This window comes from Dendropsophus ebraccatus, chromosome 14, assembly GCF_027789765.1.
Source record: "Dendropsophus ebraccatus isolate aDenEbr1 chromosome 14, aDenEbr1.pat, whole genome shotgun sequence".
NCBI classification, from domain to species: Eukaryota; Metazoa; Chordata; class Amphibia; order Anura; family Hylidae; genus Dendropsophus; species Dendropsophus ebraccatus.
The window spans coordinates 17354310-17375887 of NC_091467.1; the positions used below are offsets into that span (position 1 = coordinate 17354310).

General features: G+C 44.7%; 1 protein-coding gene across 1 annotated transcript; it reads right to left on the reverse strand.

Annotated features, from left to right (window-relative positions):
• Positions 1 to 1452: 1452 nt before the first annotated feature.
• TUBG1 (tubulin gamma 1) lies at positions 1453 to 21546 on the reverse strand. Its single transcript, XM_069953028.1, has 11 exons — positions 21282 to 21546; positions 19632 to 19744; positions 15385 to 15552; positions 15043 to 15111; positions 14823 to 14902; positions 13919 to 14045; positions 12527 to 12613; positions 12048 to 12197; positions 8345 to 8497; positions 5073 to 5234; positions 1453 to 1862 (listed from the first exon to the last, which is right to left on the reverse strand). The coding sequence occupies exons 1-11, from the start codon at positions 21328 to 21330 to the stop codon at positions 1665 to 1667; spliced, it is 1356 nt and encodes a 451-aa protein (XP_069809129.1). The 5' UTR covers positions 21331 to 21546; the 3' UTR covers positions 1453 to 1664.
• Between the last annotated feature and the right edge of the window lie 32 nt (positions 21547 to 21578).

A 21578-nucleotide genomic window follows, 5' to 3' on the forward strand; every position in this document is an offset into this window, starting at 1 on the left:
TTCTCTTCCAAAATGGCTGCAGGTAACCAGGACGTTATAGAGTTAGAGATCTGACCAGTCAGTGTTAAAGGGGGTATTCCCATCTCAACATGTTAACAAGCTAAAAAAACAACTGCTGGACTTGCAAATGTTAGGCTATAAAGAATGGATAGAGGGCTGGCTACACACCTGCAGAACCATTTTCTATTCTCTAGATGTGTGAGGTTCCAGCGGTCAGAGTCTCACCATCACTAGTGGCCTCACACTATTAGATGGAAGCATCTTGGAAGGTAGAGCGGGGCCCCATAAACTTCTATAGCAAGTATATTACAGCCCCGTAGCAGAGATAAGCAAACCTCAAGCACGCTTAAGTGTGTCCGAACCCAAGTGTGCAGCACTAGGAAGTCCTGGAAAACATGCATACAACCAAAGGCTATATCCATGTTTTCCAGGACTCCAGGACCGGTAATCAAATGCAGCCATAAGAAAGAGATTATATGCATTATCCAAAATAAAAGCGGTCAGTCTTGTCAATGGGCTGTGTCTGGTATAGCAACTCAGCTCCATTTAAAGGGATTTCAGATCCCTCATTGATGGCCCATTGTAAGGAATGTCTGATCAGTGGGTATCTCCGCCACATTAGCTGTTTACCAGATCTGCGGTGCCCTCATATACAGAGCAGGAAGCAGACAGCTCTGTACATTGTGTGGTGGTCATGCTGGGTTACTGCAGCTCAACAGTCATTGAAATAAATAAGTTGCAGTACCCCAAAATGGCCACTACACAAAACATGGCGCCCTCTGCTTCCTCTTCTGTTTTCTGTATATGAGGGCGGTTCAGCTCTAGTACACAGCTGATCGGTGCGGTGCTCGTTGTCAGATCCTACCGATCATGTACAACAAGGACTTTATCAAATCCCTCAGGAGGATAATCTATTGTTGCATGGTTTAGGCCAGGGATGGGGACACTACGGCCCTCCAGCTGTTGCAAAACTACAATTCCCATCATGTCTGGACAGCCAAAGCTAAAGCTTTAGCTGTCCAAGCATGATGGGAATTGTAGTTTTGAAACAGCTGGAGGGCGGAAGGTTCCCCATCCCTGGTTTAGCCAATGATTTTAGGGCTAGTAAATAAGACGATCAATACAGCAAAGTAAAGGTTTCCTACACCTATACAGCTCCTGACATTGGATCGCGCACACAAGCTTCTTTATGCAATGAGCATTTGTCACCTGTAACCTACGACCCAACCAAGATCAGCGATTTCCCATGTTGCACTTGTAAAGTCCCCACAATATCCCACATTTAAGAACAATCCGTATACCCTGCTTACTAAACATCCATCGAGGGTCGGGATTTCTCTCAACCTTCACATGAATGGTTTATACCTGAATACGTACAGATGTCAGGTCTGCCTGGAGAGCCGAGTCACACACAATGAATAAGCGTAAGCCGACTTCACCGCACAAAGAAAACATGGAGGTGTGAGGCGCTTCATTCAGCAGCATAAGTAGCTGTAGTTTCATCAGGGTCCTGTGAGAGGCGCTCTAGAGCCCCGTAACCAATATATGCTGCTCCCTGGTGACACAAGGCAGTTCAATAAGATTGCTGACGTCTCCAGGTAGAAGAGATCCCCACCGCCTGTGCCCATACACACTGTGCTCCATTAGTGTAGTTCTGGATGTCCTCACTTATCCTGAGTGCCCCAGGAGATGTAGTCTGGACGGGTGGCGGCATGGTATTCGTCTATCAGCTGCTGGACAATCTCTCTCGAGTTATCCAGCTCATCAAAGTTCTCCTTGAAGATGTCTTCTTTCCGGAACTGCTCCAGGAAGGCCTCACGCTTCCTCAGCTTGTCGTATTGCCGACACGTTCTCTCAAACAGCTGCCGAAATGGAGAAAGAAAATTTTATTTAATATATATTAGTTAAATAAAGTTGTGATTTACTTCTATTTAAAAGTGTCCAGTCTTCCAGTACTTATCTGCTGCTGTATGTCCTGCAGGAAGTGCTGTATTCTTTCCAGTCTGACACAGTGCTCTCTGCTGCCACCTCTGTCCATGTCAGGAACTGTCCAGAGCAGCAGCAAATCCTCATAGAAAACCTCTCCTGCTCTGGACAGTTCCTGACATGGACAGAGGTGGCATCAGAGAGCACTGTGTCAGCCTGGAAAGAATACACCTCTTCCTCCAGGACATACAGCAGCTGGTAGGTACTGAAAGACTGGAGATTTTTTTAAATATAAGTAAATTACAAATCTGTATAACTTTCTGACACCAGTTGATTTAAAAAATAAATAAATAAAACATTAAAATTGTCGGAGTATGCCCTTTAAGAGAGAGATCCAGGGTTTGACACATTGGGAGAGATTTATCAAAAATGATGTAAAGTGAAACTGGCTCAGTCTAGCAACCAATCAGATTCCACCTTTCATTTTACAAAGAGTCTGAGGAATGAAAGGTGGAATCTGATTGGTTGCTAGACTGAGCCAGTGTCACTTTACACCATGTTTGATAAATCTCTCCCCATGATCCCTTTCTATATAAATTCTCCATCTATGGCAGCGATTTACATGGACTCGGCTCCTTGAATTAGTGCTCAGTCCTGCAATGTCTGCACATTACTCATCCAGGGGCTGATGCCTTCTCTTCTTAAGACGCATTCATTTTTAATTTTTAAAAAAAAAATTTTTTAGATCGGCCACAGTGCTAAATATAGCGTGGAGACAATGGTGTGGTCTGCAGCGGAAATGCTGGGAGCTTTAGCAGTTGGCGGCCTGTGTTATTGGCTTTCTGGAGATGGATATTAGGGTGTGAGGCTTACATCTGCATTGCAGCACTGAGACACAGCCCCGAGACTTTACAGCTATCTATTGGCATTTAGAAAATGACATTTCAAGGATGGAAATAAAGGCAAGGCTGCCAATAAGGCCAAGAGTGCCCCCTAGTGCTGGATTCTCTAAATGACACACATGAAATAATGCCGGAACCTATGTGCTGCAGATCTGATAGCCAATCACAGGCTGTTCCTATAGAGATGCTATGGACAGATGGCGGCTTGCATGCTGCTAATGGATCCTGAGGCGTAAGTGTGAGGAACAGAATACGGTTTTGGGAACTTTTATCAATCTAATAGATGACTGATCTCCAATCTACGGCTCTCCATCTGTATCAATACTACAACTTCTAGTATGCTGAGAGTTGTAGTTTCGCCACAGTAAGGGAGCCGCCCATTACAATATACAGATGCAGTTGTGCAGGATCACAGGTAGGTGTGCACTGCCATCTAGTGGCAAAAAGAGTGCAGAGCAGCTGTGCTAATCAATATTACATCTTGCTCATCTTTAAAGGGGAACCTTAGCAATCCAATAAAAAAAAAAAAAAACAGTTAAATGCACAAAAAGCATAAAGGCGCACTCACTGATCCCCCACAGACTGTTTGACACCTTTCCCACTTACGCGCTCCTACCTCGCTTTGGTATTTCCCTTGTCATATCTGACTCCACTGACTTTTTTATTTTTGCATATTTAAATTTCCCAGGGGGCAATGCACCTAGGTTTTCACTGCGTTGAGCGCTTGAGCGAACCACAGTGTCTTCTTTAGCTGGCCTCTTCACATCATAGCACCAGCCGGGAAACTACATCTCCCAGCATGCATTGCACCTAAGAGCCAACTTCCAAGTACTCACCTGTCTTGCAATATCCGTGCAACACTGGCTCAATCTGCTTCTGCTTTGCACGATATAGATAGATTAGAGATGAAACAGTGTCTCCTTTCCCCTATATTACTCAGGAGAGGCTGTTGCTTCCCCCAACCTTGAAGTAGTAAAATCCACGGCACTCAATATTATGCAGAAGTGATAGTGTATACTCCGACCAATATAAAATACTATGAAGTAGAGACCGTAAATATAAAGCAAGCTTTCGGCCCTTCCTCAGGCTAATGGATCTCACAGTAGTAAGTACGTCTGGAGTCTGGTGGAGTGTGACACTCCACCAGACTCCAGACGTACTTACTACTGTGAGATCCATTAGCCTGAGGAAGGTCCGGGAAGGGCCGAAAGCTTGCTTTATATTTACGGTCTCTACTTCATAGTATTTCATATTGGTCGGAGTATACACTATTTGTCTATCACTGTAAAATAAACTATCACTTCTGCATAATATTGAGTGCCGTGGATTTTACTACTTCTTGGTATGCATGGTTAAAGAACCACAACCCACTGAGCACCAACCAGCGAGAGGTGTGCAGCACTGATCTATTCTACTCTGCTTCCCCCAACCTTGGCCCGGTGATCACTGTAGAACGTCAGCGGTGGACAGGATTACAGATGAGGTGTTACAGCTTGCTAGCAAGAGAAAATACAGAGATCATGTGACCTCCTGTTTCAGAAGGGAAGCAAAGGACAGAGGAGTGGAAACAGAGTGACGATTTTCAGCAGCTTCAGATGTGCTGCAGATAAACGGCCCAATTTATGTAATAGAGACCTATTACACACAAGCTTATTATGGGTGGGGATTGAACAGTTAAATCATTCTTAACTGGAGTTCTCAATTAAACTACTTTGACAACACAAGCGAATGTTCAGTCAGGTAAGCTAGGGTGACATTACAAGTGATGGTTCAGCCAGGTAAGCTACCCATGCTGGGATTTGTAGTTTTGCAACAACTAGAGGGCAACAGGCTAGACAATCACAACAGACAGAAGCAGTTGTGCAGGATCAAAGGTGGGTGTGTGCTGCCATCTAGTGACAAAAAGAGTGATGACCATCTATGCTAATTAATATTACAATACAGGGGCGTCAAACCGTGGCTCTCCAGCTGATGCAAAACTACAACTCCTATCATGCCTGGATAGCTAAAGCTTTGGCTGTCCAGGCATGATGGGAATCGTAGTTTTGTAACAGCTGGAGGGCCTGAGTCTGACACGTCTGATCTGGAGGGTCAGGAGTTTGACTTCTGTTATCTAAGGTTACTGGTTATCTCAAACATGGCAAAAAAAATAAAAAAAAATTTATATATATATATATATATATATATATATATATATATATATATATATATATAAAAATGTGGAAGAAGTATCCGTTTACTCACTGATGAGATGTTGGTATGATTGGCCATCATAAGTCCGCTGACCCGATGTGCAGATGGAAGGTATGGAGACTTCCTTGAGAGGGCCACTTGTATGCTAGCAGGACCCCAGGGGATAAAATTAGCCAATTTACGTTCTCGGATTCTCTGCAAACTCTTGTGCACCTACGAGAAAATATTGATTGATAAAGAACATGATCCACTGATCTGCAATAGACTCGATTCCATGAATATACTGATAAGACTAATGTTCTGGGTGTCTTATAATGTTGTTCTAAAGGTTAAACTAACATTTTACATAGAGTTCCTAAACTCAATGGAATCCTGTAACCATATATTACACATACACTGTACATATAATTCAGAGCCAAATCGTAATAAACAGATATGAGCAAACATCGAACCCGAACATCCAGCATCTGAATTCAGATGTCAGTAAAAGTTGGATGCAGCCCTACGAAGTCCTGGAGTCCTATGGCTGCGTCCATGTTTTCTAGGGCTCCCTAGGGCTGCATCTAACTTCTTTGCAATGTACCCAGAGGTAGACACTTACAATGTGCTTTTACACTCATGTTCGTTCCGCATTTGATTACCGGTGGCTGAAGAAGTTGGATGCAGCACTAGGGAGTCCTAGAAAACATGGATATAACCTTGGGCCTATGGCTGTATCCATGTTTTCCAGAACTCCCTAGGGCTGCATATAACTTCTTTAGCCACTGGTAATCAAATGTCGAACAAACCTGAGTGTAAAAGCACAGGGTAAGGGGCCTATTCCACAGAGCGATAATCAGCCGAATCGGGCCAATTCGGCCGATTATCGCTCTTTGGAATAGAGACACCGATCAGCCGATGATCGCATCATTGGCTGATCGTTTATTTAGGTGCAAACCTAAAATCATCAGACACCGACCACGCATCGCTGCATGGAATAGCAATATGGGGCAGGCGACCGAAGACTTTACAAGCACCATATATTACCTAATCATGTTGCAGGGCTTCTCCTGCGCTCCTCTTCCTCCCGGTCCCGCGCGCAGCAGCAGCTTCGGAGCGGCCTGTTTTAGTCGACAGACCGCTCAGCCAATCACTGTCCAGGACCGCCCCGGCCAGTGAGTGGTCTGTCAGCTCAGACAGGCCGCACCGAAGCTGCTGCTGCGCGGGACAGGGAGGAAGAATGAGCGCAGCAGAAGCCCTGCAACATGATTAGGTAATGTATGGTGTTTGAACAAGAGCTGCAAGGACATCGGTAACAATGCTCCTGCAGCTCTCGCTAAACGATTATCGGGACGCGTAATAGCCCCAGTAAATGAGCACCGATCTAGCAGATCGGCGCTCGATTACATTATTGATCGGGCCCCCATTGGCCTGTGGAATAGGACGATCAGAAAATTAGTCAAATAGCGCTAATATATATGGGCTGTACCTCCCCAGATCAAACACAAAACTAGAAGGGGTATACACTTAAAAAATAACCTTTACTGATTTCTATTAAAACTTAATCCCCACATGACACAACACAAACAGATAATATACAAATGGTGGCCTAAATTCCACCCTAACTGGTAACGTCACTGCAAATAATCACAAAACAACAATCATCAGGGGTTCAACAAATAAATAGTAAATGGTATTGTCTCACCCATCTGATGTCTTAATCAAGCGTTGTTACTGTTACGTAGCTTGCGGAGGTGGAGAGAGTCCAGTGTACAGGTGTTGGAGACCCACTGGCCCTACTATGCCCTGGATGAAATATAGGCCGTACTATCCCTGCTCGCACAGGGAATAGCGGGGCACTCGCCCTAAAAAGGGCGACCCCTACCCCGAGCTACCCCTTTGTCAAAAAGACCCTAATTTTCCCTTCCTAGCGTGCAGGTCCCCCACCTTCCGACGCGTTTCTGCCAGGTGTACTGGGGTTATCAAGGAAGCGAGGCACACAGGGAAAACCAAAAAAAAAAAAATTAATCTAAATAACAAAATATAATGAACTGACAATTAGGCTCCGGTATGGTGTCCGGGCCAATAGGGATGCGTGTGGTTGGTCCCTGCAGTGGCAGGTGACCCCCTTCCTGGCGTAGTATCAAGCCAGGATACTATGGAAGCAGTGGCTACCTGTTCCTGCGCCGATACACAGGGATTAAATAACTTCAAACCGCGCGGTTTGAAGTTATTTAATCCCTGTGTATCGGCGCAGGAACAGGTAGCCACTGCTTCCATAGTATCCTGGCTTGATACTACGCCAGGAAGGGGGTCACCTGCCACTGCAGGGACCAACCACACGCATCCCTATTGGCCCGGACACCATACCGGAGCCTAATTGTCAGTTCATTATATTTTGTTATTTAGATTAATTTTTTTTTTTTTTGGTTTTCCCTGTGTGCCTCGCTTCCTTGATAACCCCAGTACACCTGGCAGAAACGCGTCGGAAGGTGGGGGACCTGCACGCTAGGAAGGGAAAATTAGGGTCTTTTTGACAAAGGGGTAGCTCGGGGTAGGGGTCGCCCTTTTTAGGGCGAGTGCCCCGCTATTCCCTGTGCGAGCAGGGATAGTACGGCCTATATTTCATCCAGGGCATAGTAGGGCCAGTGGGTCTCCAACACCTGTACACTGGACTCTCTCCACCTCCGCAAGCTACGTAACAGTAACAACGCTTGATTAAGACATCAGATGGGTGAGACAATACCATTTACTATTTATTTGTTGAACCCCTGATGATTGTTGTTTTGTGATTATTTGCAGTGACGTTACCAGTTAGGGTGGAATTTAGGCCACCATTTGTATATTATCTGTTTGTGTTGTGTCATGTGGGGATTAAGTTTTAATAGAAATCAGTAAAGGTTATTTTTTAAGTGTATTGCCTGTGGAATAGGACCCTAAGAGTCTACCTCTGGGTACATTGCAAAGCAGAGCCCAGCCAGGTGGGCTGCTGTGACACCACAAAAGGAACGCTTTGCATTTGATTAGCGGTGGCTGGAAAAGTTGGATGCCGCCCTAGGAAGTCCTGGAAAACATGGATACAGCTTATGGTTGTATACGAATACAATTTCTTTAACCACTAGTAATCAAATGCTGCACACTCGGGATTTGCTCATCTTAAGAGGTCGTTCAGTCTGGTAAGGTATGATAATACATGAATATTCATTCAGGTAAGCTATAATAACATCGCAAGTCCCTGTTCATTCAGGTAAGCTGCTGTGACATCACAAGTGAGTTCAGACAGATAACATGCCGTCATTTTTGTCAAGTAAGAAACTAATTGAGTTGCTTGACTTTCCACTCACCTGAGTAGGATCCACTTCGCCTTGTATAATATTCAGTATTGCTATGTAACAGTGATTGGTCTGCCTGTCTCGGCCTGTGGACACCATGACATTTTTGGGCTGCAGTAGTCTCCTCATGACGTCCAGTACCGTGGTCTTCCGCACACTGGCCACCTACAGACATAATGAAGAGTAATGAATGACTAGTGACTAGAGTAAGAAACTATTACATTGTACTATCCAGCAAAGGACGTATACCCAACACAGGCCAGAAGAGTTGTATGGCAATAACAAGAGAGCAAGATAGAGGATTTCACACTATCCATGGCGTATAGGGAGAGAGGAAGAAGAGCTCAGAAGTATCAGATGTGTATGGATTTTCTTACAGAGTGATATTACATTACATTCAGGCCTAACATATAGGCAGAGCACACAGGAGGATGGAGGAGTAACACTACAAGGTCAGTCTATGAGAGCGGAAAATCAATAGTCACACAGATGTACCCGCTTATAATCCATTAGGCTTTTAGATCTGCTCCTCCTAGGAATATCCTTTATGGCGGCAGGGAGTAAAATATGGATTTAATGCCTTGTGGATAGAGACACACATTCATAAAGAGAATGAGAGACTAGACTGCATGTGTACGCTCCTCCAGACACGGATGAACAGAGAGGAGATGACGGCTGAATGGAGATAGCTAAGGGGGCGGCCATCAGGCACAATTAGGGGGAAATACAGTGGTGCCTTGGATTACGAGCATAATTCGTTCCGGGGCGGCGCTTGTAATCCAAATCCACTCTTAAACCAGAGCAAATTTTCCCATAAGAAATCATAGAAATGCTGACAATTGGTTCCACATCCCAAAAATAATGAATTATTATTCAGAATAACATGTAAAACAAATGAAACAAACATTCAGAAACAGCAGAATATGTGATACTATAAGTTACTGTACATTGATGGAGAGGATGGGAAACACAAGGGCGGACAGAGACTGCAGGGAGCATGAAGGAATGAGCAGGGCAGATGTGGGCACATACATGCAGCACTCTCTGTCCGGGGAGAGAGGGGTTACAGCTATGGAGAGATTACCTCCACAGTCCTGTCCCCTGATGTAAGCCCCAGCCTGAAGTGAATCTGCTATGATTTGGAAGGTTAGGGAGACTTCCTGGGTCAGAGTACAGGGCTGTAGACCCCGCTATGCAGGCCATGTCCCTCCCCCACTCGCGCTCCCACCCAGTACAGGAGCTCTTAAACCAAAGCAATACTCTTAAACCAAGTCACAATTTTGAAAAACTGTGAGCTCTTAAACCAAAACGCTCTTAAACCAAGTTACTCTTAAACCAAGGTACCACTGTACTATCACTCTTAAGGGCCTTTTACATGGCTCGATTAAAGGGGTTATCCAGCACTTTAAAAACATGGCCACTTTTCCCCTCTCTTGTCTCCAGTTCAGGTGCAGTTTGCAATTAAGCTCCATTTACTTTAATGGAACTGAGTTTCAAAACTCCACCCAAACTAGAGACAAAAGAGGGGGAAAGTGGCCATGTTTCTGTAGCGCCGGATAATCCCTTTAAAACCCTTAAAAGTGGCCATGTTTTTGTAACGCAGAATAACCCCTTTAATGGCCAGGAGAGTTGCTAGAAGCGTTCCTGTGGCTGATAATCGGCTTGTATAAAAGTGACACAGATCAGCCAAGGATGGGGAAAATCCTTAGCTGATCAGGTCTTTTGAGAAGGCTTTCAAATGTATTGCTGTCAGGCACACTTCTTTCTGTGTACAAAGGGTTATATGTGTATATCTGTGCTGTCAGTTCAAAGATCAAGAGCAGCAGTGCATACTTACCACTCGTGCTGCTTGTGATTCGGCACATCTCCTCAAGGAGGGCCTGAAGATACAGTCAGCGTCCGGACTGGAGAGGCAGATACCAGTTCACAAGCAGCACGGATAGTAAGTATAGACTGCTGCTTGTGATCATTAAACGGACAGCATAGATGTATACATATTTGTGCTGTCAGTTCCCAGGGCTGCAAGAATGATGCAAGGATCGTTCATGCAGCCCGGGCCCCTCAATGTGTTGTGCCATGTAAGGGCTGACAATCTCGCTGATCAGAGCTCGTTTGAGATCTATAAATCGCCACTTCTAAAAGGATCCTTATAAGCTATATTAACAACTAAGGGTGGGTCAGGAGCGCCTGGTCTGTCTGTTGGGACACCAGCCAATCCACGTTCAAGCTGGGGCCTCACAAACACACACACCATGCAGCACAAAGTACCGTCATGCTGTGTACATAATATAGCAGCACTAAACAAACCACAATGCTGCACAACATATGTCTCCAACAGCACAACAGTAAGTAGTTCTCCATCTCCAAAACCATAACTAACACCACAGTACAGCAATAAATACTCCCCTTCCAGCCACAGTGCAGCAATAAGTACTTCTCCTCCAGCCACAGTCCAGCAATAAGTACTTCTCCTCCAGCCACAGTGCAGCAATAAGTACTTCTCCTCCAGCCACAGTGCAGCAATAAGTACTTCTCCTCCAGCCACAGTGCAGCAATAAGTACTTCTCCTCCAGCCACAGTGCAGCAATAAGTACTTCTCCTCCAGCCACAGTGCAGCAATAAGTACTTCTCCTCCAGCCACAGTGCAGCAATAAGTACTTCCCTTCCAGCCACAGTGCAGCAATAAGTACTTCTCCTCCAGCCACAGTGCAGCAATAAGTACTTCCCTTCCAGCCACAGTGCAGCAATAAGTACCTCTCCTCCAGCCACAGTGCAGCAATAAGTACCTCTCCTCCAGCCACAGTGCAGCAATAAGTACCTCTCCTCCAGCCACAGTGCAGCAATAAGTACCTCTCCTCCAGCCACAGTGCAGCAATAAGTACTTCTCCTCCAGCCACAGTGCAGCATCACAGTTTAGCAATAAGCACTTCTCCACCAGTACTAAACCAACACCACAATGCAGCCATAAATACTCCAGCAACAAACTTCATCACAGTGCTGAAATATATGCTTCTCCACCAGCAACAAGCTAACACCCCTTTGCAGCAATATATACCATTTTCACCTCTCTAACCTTCTGGACTCTTCCTACCCCTCCTCCACTATTAGCAGGACCCCTCACCACGTATTCAAATAGAAGCTACCCCGTACCCTCCTCACCTGTCCTCCACATCTGATACATAGCAGAAACCACACACTATGACCCCTACATATCACTAGAACTAAGAAGCTACAGCGCTTTTCAGACTATCATTCTCTTTTGGCGCCCATCAGCTTCTCCTGGGAGATACAAGTACAGGCCATTAGAATACATTACAGTCTATGATCTGATGCTTGAGTAAAAGTCAGAGAGACAAATGGAAGCCACAACAACCTCTTCACTCCAGGAGTCACAGACTTTTCGGACTGTCTACATTGCCTACATGTCATGGGATATAACTGGCAGCGCCTTCTGTATCCACAGTGTTGAGTACAATCACTACCATCTGGTTAGCAATGGTACCCGTCTTCTATAAACAGACATGGGGATATTAGATTGTAAGCCCACTGGGGTCAAAGACTGATGTGAGTGCTGATAATCTCTGTACAGCGCTGCAGAATATGTTGGCTCTATAAAACTAACAAAAAGACACAGTCATTTCTCATCATTGTGAAGGTATCGTCATTTCTGCAGCACTTTACATCCTCAGTATCTGACGCCAACTCTCAGACTTACCGACTGATCTGTGGTTAGCGGGGTGTATCCGGTCATAAGGAAGTGTAGACGCGGAGTGGGGATGAGAGATGCAATTAACCCAATCAAGTCATTGTTCATATAGCCGGGATAGCGGAGCGTTGTAGTACTGGCGGACATTATGGTGGATACCTGTAGAATCAAACACAGGACATGTTACAAATATAAGTATCAGATACAAAGCTAAATGGTCTGTATTTAGGACGGTCAGGTAGTATAAATACCCCTCCCCCAAGGTTGCTAGTGACCTCAAGACACTATATCCAACAGTTGCGTTTACACAAAGATTTATCTGACAGATTTTTGAAGCCAAAGCCAGGACTGGATTTTAAAAGGAGAAATCTCAGTCTTTCCTTTGTGACCTGTTCCCAGTTTATTGTCTGCTCCTGGCTTTGGCTTCAAAAATCTGTATATTGTCCATGCACTGCGGACGTGTGAATAGCCCCTAAGGGAGTACTTACCAGCTGGTTTATCTGAGAAAATGACGGGTTCTGTATGTGCAGTCTGTCTGTAGCAATTCTGTTCAATGCGGTATTATCCAAGACCACCTACATGGTAAACAGAGAGACACCCACATAGGTGCAAAGTTATCCCAAATGTGATGGACAAGCAGAATTTAAAGTGTCACTGTCGTTTTGTTTTTTGCAGAAACCAATAGTCCAGGCGATTTTAAGAAACTTCGTAATTGGGTTTATCAGGCAAATATGCCATTATCTGCATTCAAAAAGACTTTCCCCAGGTCCCCCCCCCTCCTCTCTCTCATCCACTGCTCATTATCAGGAAATCTCGACTCTTTTACATCAGTCAGGCTCTGTGTAACCTATAGAGGGGGAGGGGGGAGATTAGTCGCCAGCAGAGAGCAAAGGTGTACACAGTGGCAGCTGTGTGAAAGCCGGTATTCAGAGGTCAGTGCTCACTTCAGAGGAGATATCCCAGTGATGTAGCTGTAAATTAACTCTTTGTTGTCCTGTTGTGGTGCCTCATCTCCCTCCATCCCTCCCCCCTCCATAAAAAAAAACATAAAGACGGGGGAGAGCTTCAAACTGCTTTTTCATGATAAAAATTAATTTTTCAGCTAATGAACCCAATTCCAAAAGTTTCTTAAAATCGCCTGTACTAGTGTTCTTGAGAAGTCTCAAACTTTTTATATAGTCCCATTTTTTTACACCTATTCACCAGAACAGTGTTGAGCAAACTTGCTGAAATGTTTGGGTCGGGCAACATTATCTGAACCCAAATGCTGGGCATTCGACCCTTGGGCGGCATCCAAATTCTCCAGCCACCGGGAGTCAAATACTGTGCTTTTGAGTTCGGAGAATGTTGCCTAACAGTTCCGAACATTAAGACCACCACCAATTGCCAGATCAGAGGATCAGGCGATCTTCATCAGTGCCATAGGCTTTTGATGGTGCAGCAGTACGTATGCTTGTCCTCCGCTCCATTCAGACTTCTTCCAGCCACAGTCTTGCAACTAGAGAGGCCTAGGGACCCCGATTCTGGCAATTGCTGGGGGTCCCCGCAGTTCGGCGAACATCAATTTAGCATTTATTTTTGAACTGGTGATAAATACTTCTGGCTGAAATAGCCCTTTAGGGTAAGTTCACATGTAACTGGCTGAGCGGGACGCCAGGATGCCGGGAGCCCCCGGAGCATGGACTGGTAATGTATACAGCAGGCCGCGGCTTTATATATACTCGCAGCAGGATGAAAATTCTGCTGTAATCCTATTCAGAGTGACAGTAAGGGATCTGCAGCAGATCCGCTACGTGTGAAGCTACCCTAAAGCCCTGTGATAGGCAGAACGCATCCCTCTACTGTGCACCTCCAACCACCACACAGACACGTCTACGTACCACGCAGTCAGCATTCTGCGTCAGCCTCTTCAGAGTCAGGAGGGAATTGTATGGCTGGACAACAACATCGCTCATTTCATCCTGGTTTGGGAAAACGGAATACGTCTGAACCAACTTTTTAGGATACCTGGAATAAAAGAGGATGGGTCCTTTTATTGCTATACACAGCAAACTTTTCATAGATATCACTTAGGTAGTTGTAGTTTATACATGCAAAATGGACTAAGAACTTAAAGGGAACCTGTCATCACTTTCATGCTGCCCCAACCACAAGTCATTGGGGCAGTCAACAGTAACTTCTCCCTACCCCTAGCCTTCACTGACGGATCTTTCCCTGTTTGGGTATAGGGGGAAGTATATCAATCAAGGCTGGTGGTTCAGGCAGCATGTAAGTGAAAAGAAGTTACTTTTAAAGGGGTACACCAGCAAAAATCTATCTTTCAAAACAACTGGCGTTAGAAAGTTATATAGATTTGTAAATTTACTTCTATTTAAAAAATCTCGTGTCCTGCAGGAAGTGGTGTATTCTTTCCAGTCTGACACCATTCTCTCTGCTGCCACCTCTGTCCATGTCAGGAACTGTCCAGAGCAGGAAAGGTTTTCTATGGGGATTTGCTACTACTCTGGACAGTTCCTGACATGGACAGAGGTGGCAGCAGAGAGCACTGTGTCAGACTGGAAAGAATACCCCACTTCCTGCAGGACATACAGCAGCTGATAAATACTGGAAGACTTGAGATTCTTAAATAGAAGAAAATTACAAATCTTTATAAATTTTTGACACCAGTGTATTTGACAGAAAGATTTCTGATAGAGTATGCCTTTAAATCAGGCTTTTATTTTAGACGTCCATGTCTCAACAAGCATCAGGGCAAAGCACATCCTAAGATGAGCCGGCACCTACCTGTCATTTAATCTTTCCAGTAAGTAAGAACCTAAACCAGAACCTGTACCCCCAGCGATAGAATGGCAAAGGACGAATCCCTGAAAGAAAACAATGCAGATCCACTACATATCAACAAGTTCACATATCCCCTTCTAAAAGTGAAATCCAAATTACAGCTCATCCACCCCAAACGTATATATTTCTTATTCCTTGTGACCAGTTTTTCAGGTCTACTTACCTCCAAACTATCACTGCCGTCAGCTTCTCGATCAATGATGTCAAATATATCTTCATGGATTTTCTCCCCCTGCGAGATGAATACGGAGCATTTATTAATGCAAAGTGAGCAAAGCCTGGACAACCCTTTAAATCAGGGGCAGGGAACCTTGGCTCTCCAGCTGCTGCAAAACTACAACTCCCATCATGCCTGGACAGCCAAAGCTAAAGCTTTGGCTGTCCAGGCATGATGGGAGTTGTAGTTTTGCAACAGCTGGAGGGCCGAAGGTTCCCTGCCTTAGATCATACAGTAAGTCCGCTTGTTATAGACAGCAATCTGATGAACATGAGCGCACACACTCACCTGTGAGAAGCCACTGGCCCAGTTGTTGCCAGCTCCACCGCCATGCTCAGACAGGTAGATGTTCTCAGGGTTGTAGAGGTTGGCATATGGGGAGTTTAATATGGAGTGTATAACTCTGGGCTCCAGATCCAGAAGTACAGCTCGGGGGATATAGTGTTCATCGTCGGCCTAGAACAGACATCCAGAGTGAGAACATTTTCTCTATACAGAAATTAGGTCTTGTTAGTAGAAGAAGAAATATCATCCATAACCACTTATGTTATGACGCAGGCATCACTGGTACATGATGCTTACATTAGATCCTACTATGGCAGAGAGTGAAGTAAGCCCTTAAGTGTCACTGTCATTTACATTTTTTTTATTTTTTTTTTGCAGAAATCAATGGTAGACGATTTTCAGAAACTTTGTAATTGGGTTTATTAGCTGAAAAATGCATTTTTATCATGAGAAAGCAGTTTGAAGCTCTCCCCCCTGTCTTCATTGTTCTCTATGGAGAGGGGAGAGGTGGAGAGAGATGAGGAACCAAAACAGGACAACAAAGAGTTAATTTACAGCTACATCACCAGGTTATCTTCTCTGAAGTCAGCACTGACCTATGACCTCGGCTTTCACACAGGTCCCACTGTGTAATCCTTTGTTCTCTGCTGGCGACTAATCTCCCCCCTCCCCCCTCCCCTCTTCATGGATTACACAGGGCCCGACTGATGTAAAAGAGTCGAGATTTCCTGATAATGAGCAGTGAATGAGAGGGGGGGGGGGGGGGGCTGGGGAAAGTCTTTTTAATGCAGATAATGGCATATTTGCCTAATAAACTCACTTTAAAACTCACTCCCTTTAAAGAAGCACTTCCATCTCCTATTCACAGGATAAGGCAGAACAAGCGGATCAGTGGAGGTCCGACTGCCAAGACCTCCATCGATCACAAAGACAAAGGAAAATCGCCCCCTTGAATACAGGGAGCAGTGTACCATGTGTGCATGGACCATTTTCTATTCATGCTCTATGAGGCTTCCCCATATTGCTGAGCTCGGGGACCTGTTCTTATAGTCATTAGCAGTTGGACTCCCAACCAATCGGGTTGTTATGACCCATCCTGTGGACAGGGGATAACTTTTAGAAATGGACCCCCATTTAGGATTTATGTATTCCAAGAGCAATAACTTGCACAGTACTCTGCAATTTCTCAGATAGGGGGGTGCATTCAGAAGACAGAGGTCCCCCTCGTTCTGTACAACTCCTCAGATGCTGTGACTAGAGATGAGCGAACCAGGTTCGGGTTCAAGTCCATCCGAACCCGAATGTTCGGCATTTGATTAGCTGGGGCTGCTGAAGTTGGATAAAGCTGTAAGGTTGTCTGGAAAACATGGATACAGCCAATGACTATATCCATGTTTCCACATAGCCTTAGGGCTTTATCCAACTTCAGCAGCCACCGCTAATCAAATACCGAACGGTCGGGTTCGGATCGACTCGAGCATGCTCCAGGTTCGCTCATCTCTAGCTGTGACTATTGTCCATGGCATCTCAAGAGGTTAAATTATCAGAAAGTTATAAGGATTCTATAGCACTCTCTCCAGCTGTTTATATAAGTCGGCCCCGATCAGTGCAGAAATCTCTGTAATGCAGCGAGTTCATATAAGGCCGGCGCTCATAATGGATTATTTATGGCACAAATTTTATTTGAGGTTTCCTTCCAGTCCGTCCATCCAGAATAATTATATAGTGATTAAATATTGATGTTACATCCACATTCTATATACAAGGATGAATGAATGCCCAGATTTACTTTAAAGCGTAACTGTCATGTTTTTTTTTTATTGCAGAAATCAGTAGTATAAGCGATTTTAAGAAACTCTGTAATAGGTTTCATCAGCCAAAAAAGCCTTTTTCTGTACTCAAGAAGCAATCTCCCAGCCCCCCCCCCTGACTTCTTATCTGTGCATTATCAGGCAAACACGTCTTCATTACAGAGAAGCCAGTGAAGACGGGCTCTGCTCTCTCCATTGTAAGCCTATGAAGGGGGGAGGGGCTGAGGGAGATGAGGGAGCAGGAAGAGGTGACATGAAGGTCAGCTGTTTGTAGACTCTCTGGGCACCTAAACCGCAGGATTCAGGGGTCAGAAAGGTCAGTGCTTATCTATGAACTTACTGAGAGAAGATTGCAGGGTGTTGTGCTGTGCAGAAATCCTCCGTGCTCAGTCACTCCTAACAGCCCCTCCCCTCTCCATAGCCACATAATGGAGACAGAAATCCTGCTTCATTTGATGTGAGGGGGGAGGCTGGGAGATTGCTTTTTCACTACAGAAGGAAACTCTTTTAGTACATAAAACCTATTACAGAGTTTCTTAAAATCGCTTGTACTATTGATATTTAATGTTTTCAGAAAAATGACCCTGAAATGACAGTTACGCTTTAAAAAGTCTTAAAGGGATCCTGTCACTAAGACAATACCATCTAATCTATCACCATCATGTTATAGAGCAGAATGAGCTGAGCGGATTGATATATAACATTGTGGTAAAAGATTCAGTATAACTTGTAACATGTTGATTAAAACCCTTGTTTATTCAGTGTTAAGGAGTCCAGTGGGCGGAGTCACTCAATGGAGCATGGAAACATCAGAGATTTCAATCAATAAATTACAAGTTATACTGAATCTTTTCCCAGAAAGATATATATCAATCTGCTCAGCTCCTCCTGCTCTATAACATGTTGGAGATAGCTTAGGTAGCATTTCCATGGTGCCAGATTCCCTTTAACAATTTAAAGGGGTATTCCAAATGAAAAACTTTTCTATTTAGAGGGATAAATATCAGACTGCAGGGGGATCCCACCAATAATGGGGGCTTGAGACTTGTTTTGGGATGCACCATCACTCCATTCATTGTCTATGGCAGGGGTGTCAAACTCACGGCCCCTCCAGCTGTTGCAAAATTACAACGACCATCATGCCGCAACACTCAAAGCATTGGCATAGGCCAAGTACAGCTGCATAGACAGTGAATAGAGTGGCAGCGTGCACACACAACTCACCGCCCCATACAGGGTCTTCATCCTCAAGATTGTAAGGCGCTGGATAACCCCTTTAATAAGATTTTAAAAGGGTTATCCAGCGCTACAAAAACATGGCCAATTTTCGCCCTCTCTCGTCTCCAGGTTGGGTTTCAAACTCAGTTCCATTGCAGCAAATGGAGCTTAATTGCAAACTGCACCTGAACTGGAGACAAGAGAGGGGGAAAAGAGCCATGTTTTTGTAAAGCTGAATAACCCCTTTAAGGGCCCCTATATGGGTGAATAAAGTATCCACTATTGCTAGGGTCCAATAAGTGATGATTGGATTGTGTTCACAGAAGTCAGCTGACCCTGGACAGACTACTTGATAGTCACTGAAGTGAAATGTTTAGGGTTGTAATACCACTAACAACCTTAGGATAGGTGGGGCACTGTTAACTATGTTTTTCCAAATGCTTACCATACCAGGTCCTTGTTTCTGTATAGGTCACATCGGTGGTAATTAGAGATGAGCGAATCTCCCGTGTGTGCGGGATTTCATTAAAGGAGACCCGACTCCCAGAGCTGTGGGGGCTGTGACTGCTGGAGAGGATGATGGCAGAGGGATGCTCAGTGTCCTGTGTCCATCAGTGTCCCTCTGCCATTATCCTCTCCAGCAGCCACAGCCCGCACAGCTCTGGGAGTCAGGGAGTGACATCACCATGTTATCCAGGAAGTGACATCACCATGTTATCCAGGAAGTGACATCACCATGTTATCCAGGAAGTGACATCACCATGTTATCCAGGAAGTGACATCACCATGTTATCCAGGAAGTGACATCACCATGTTATCCAGGAAGTGAAGCCTTGGTGCAGTAGTAAGTGCAGGGAAAAAAAGCACTTTATAAGCATTTCCGGTAATAAGTGTATATTGGGGATTTGTATAACTTTTGGGGGGGCAATACAATATTTTAATAAAAAATTTTTGCCGGACTTATCCTTTAAAAGTGGCAGAAGAAGATGGATGCAGCTCTAGGGAGTCCTAGAAAACATGAATACAGCCTATGGCCTATGACTGTATCCATGTTTTCCAGGACTCCCTAGGGCTGCATCAGCCACCGGTAATCAAATGCCGCACTCTCGGGTTTGGACGGATCACAGCGCTCGAGTTTCACTCATCTGACGCTGCTAGAATCCTGGGTACAACACTCCCCATGTGATCAGTTTGCCGCCCCTTTACCACAGTTCTCCTCACCTGATAGAAGAATACATCCTTCCGATCGGTGCCTTCAGTGGCAAACTCTTCCACAATCCCCTCAGGGCTGATGCCATGCTCTGCACACAGCTGCTTCCAGAACTCAAACCCAACTGTACCGGACAAGAAGGAGGAGGGTTACTGATCATTGGCAAGAAGGGACATCTACCGGGATGTAATAAGCTACATTATACACTGCTATTTGCAGTCTGGAGGTCCAGGAAAGTAGAGGGGGCCACATATAATGGCTGACAGATGACAGCTACACAGACAGGATGCATAAAGGACAATGCTGGTCGTTGACAGCCATGCTTAAAGTGAATGTACCATCAGGCCTGGGCTGGAGCACTTGAGGTGGGCCGACCCTCCCCCAGTGGGTGGAAACCCCTGCCCCTCTATGATACGGCTCCATTGACTGTAATGGAGCCGTATCATAGAGGGGCAGGGGTTTCCTCCCACTGGGGGTGGGTCGGCCCACCTCCAGTGCTCCAGCCCAGGCCTGATGGTACATTCACTTTAAAGTGATCCTCCAGCATTTTTTTTCTTTCAAATCAACTGGTGTCAGAAAATTATATCGATTTGTATTCTATATATAGAATACATATATAGAATTCTTGCAGTACTTATCAGCTACTGCATGTCCTGCAGGAAGTGGTGTATTCTTTCCATTCTGACACAGTGCTCTCTGCTGCCACCTCTGTCCATGTCAGGAACTGTCCAGAGCAGGATAGGTTTTCTATGGGGATTTTCTACAGCTCTGGACAGTTCCTGACATGGACAGAGGTGGCAGCAGAGAGCACTGTGTCAGACTGGAAAGAATATACCACTTCCTGCAGGACATACAGCAGCTGATAAGTACTGGAAGACTGGAGATTTTTAAATAGAAGCAAATGACAAATCTCTGGCACCAGTTGATTTTAAAGAAAACTTTTTTCACTGGAGTACCCCTTCAAGGGGAACCTGTCATAAATATATAACATATAGCATGCTATAGAGCAGGAAGAACTGAGCGGACTAATATGCAGTTTTATGGGAAAGGTCCGGGATGACTTGTCATGTATTCAACTAGACGACTGCACATTCTATGTAGTCAAGTAGGCGGTCCTAGTCAGAGATTGACAGCTCTCTCTAATATATATATATATATATATATATATATATATACACACACACACACACACGTACACTATATATATAAATATATATATATATATATATATATATATATACACATACACACACGTACGTACACTATATATATAAATATATATATATATATATATATATATATACACACACACACACACACGTACACTATATATATAAATATATATATATATATATATATATATATATATATACACATACACACACGTACGTGTGTATTATATAAATATACATACAATGTTCAGGACTCTGCTCTGGAATAGAATGAGAAAGTTTTCCAATGATTCTGATAGCTTTCCTCTGTGATATGAATAGTATGTGATAATCTGCACTGTAATAACGTTATAATGGTACAGCAGCATTGCACCAGCACAGAACGCACCCCTCCCCTGAGCCCCAATACAGACAGACGCGCTATCAATGCGATAACGTACATACTACACATATAGCAACATATTGTAACCCCAATATCACGATACTGACTCTGATTCCCGCACTGGCCGAGCTGCAGCGTGATGATCTCCCGGGGCATGGTGCTCGCAGTCTTCTCCCGCCTCACCGCCCGCGCTCAGCTCCACTAACGGCAGGACTACGTCACTGTACGGAATAACAAAGCGACAGGAAACTACACTATGAAAGCCGCCATGTTGGCTTTGACAGCCGAAGTCTGACGTCACTGTACGGAACCTAATGCGTGGGCGTGGCAAACGTAAAGCGCCTGTACGGAAAGAGTGAAACAAGCCTGTGGGCGTGTCCTCGTCGCTGATTGGACAAAAGCCT

Excerpts from the sequence above, each read along its gene's own strand:
- TUBG1 (XM_069953028.1), bottom strand. The coding sequence starts at position 21,330 with ATGCCCCGGGAGATCATCACGCTGCAGCTCGGCCAGTGCGGGAATCAG. Across the intron at positions 14,046-14,822 it reads CTGGAAAGATTAAATGACAG|GTATCCTAAAAAGTTGGTTC; the intron begins GTAGGTGCCGGC and ends CTTTTATTCCAG. Across the intron at positions 8,498-12,047 it reads CGCTAACCACAGATCAGTCG|GTGGCCAGTGTGCGGAAGAC; the intron begins GTAAGTCTGAGA and ends TTATGTCTGTAG.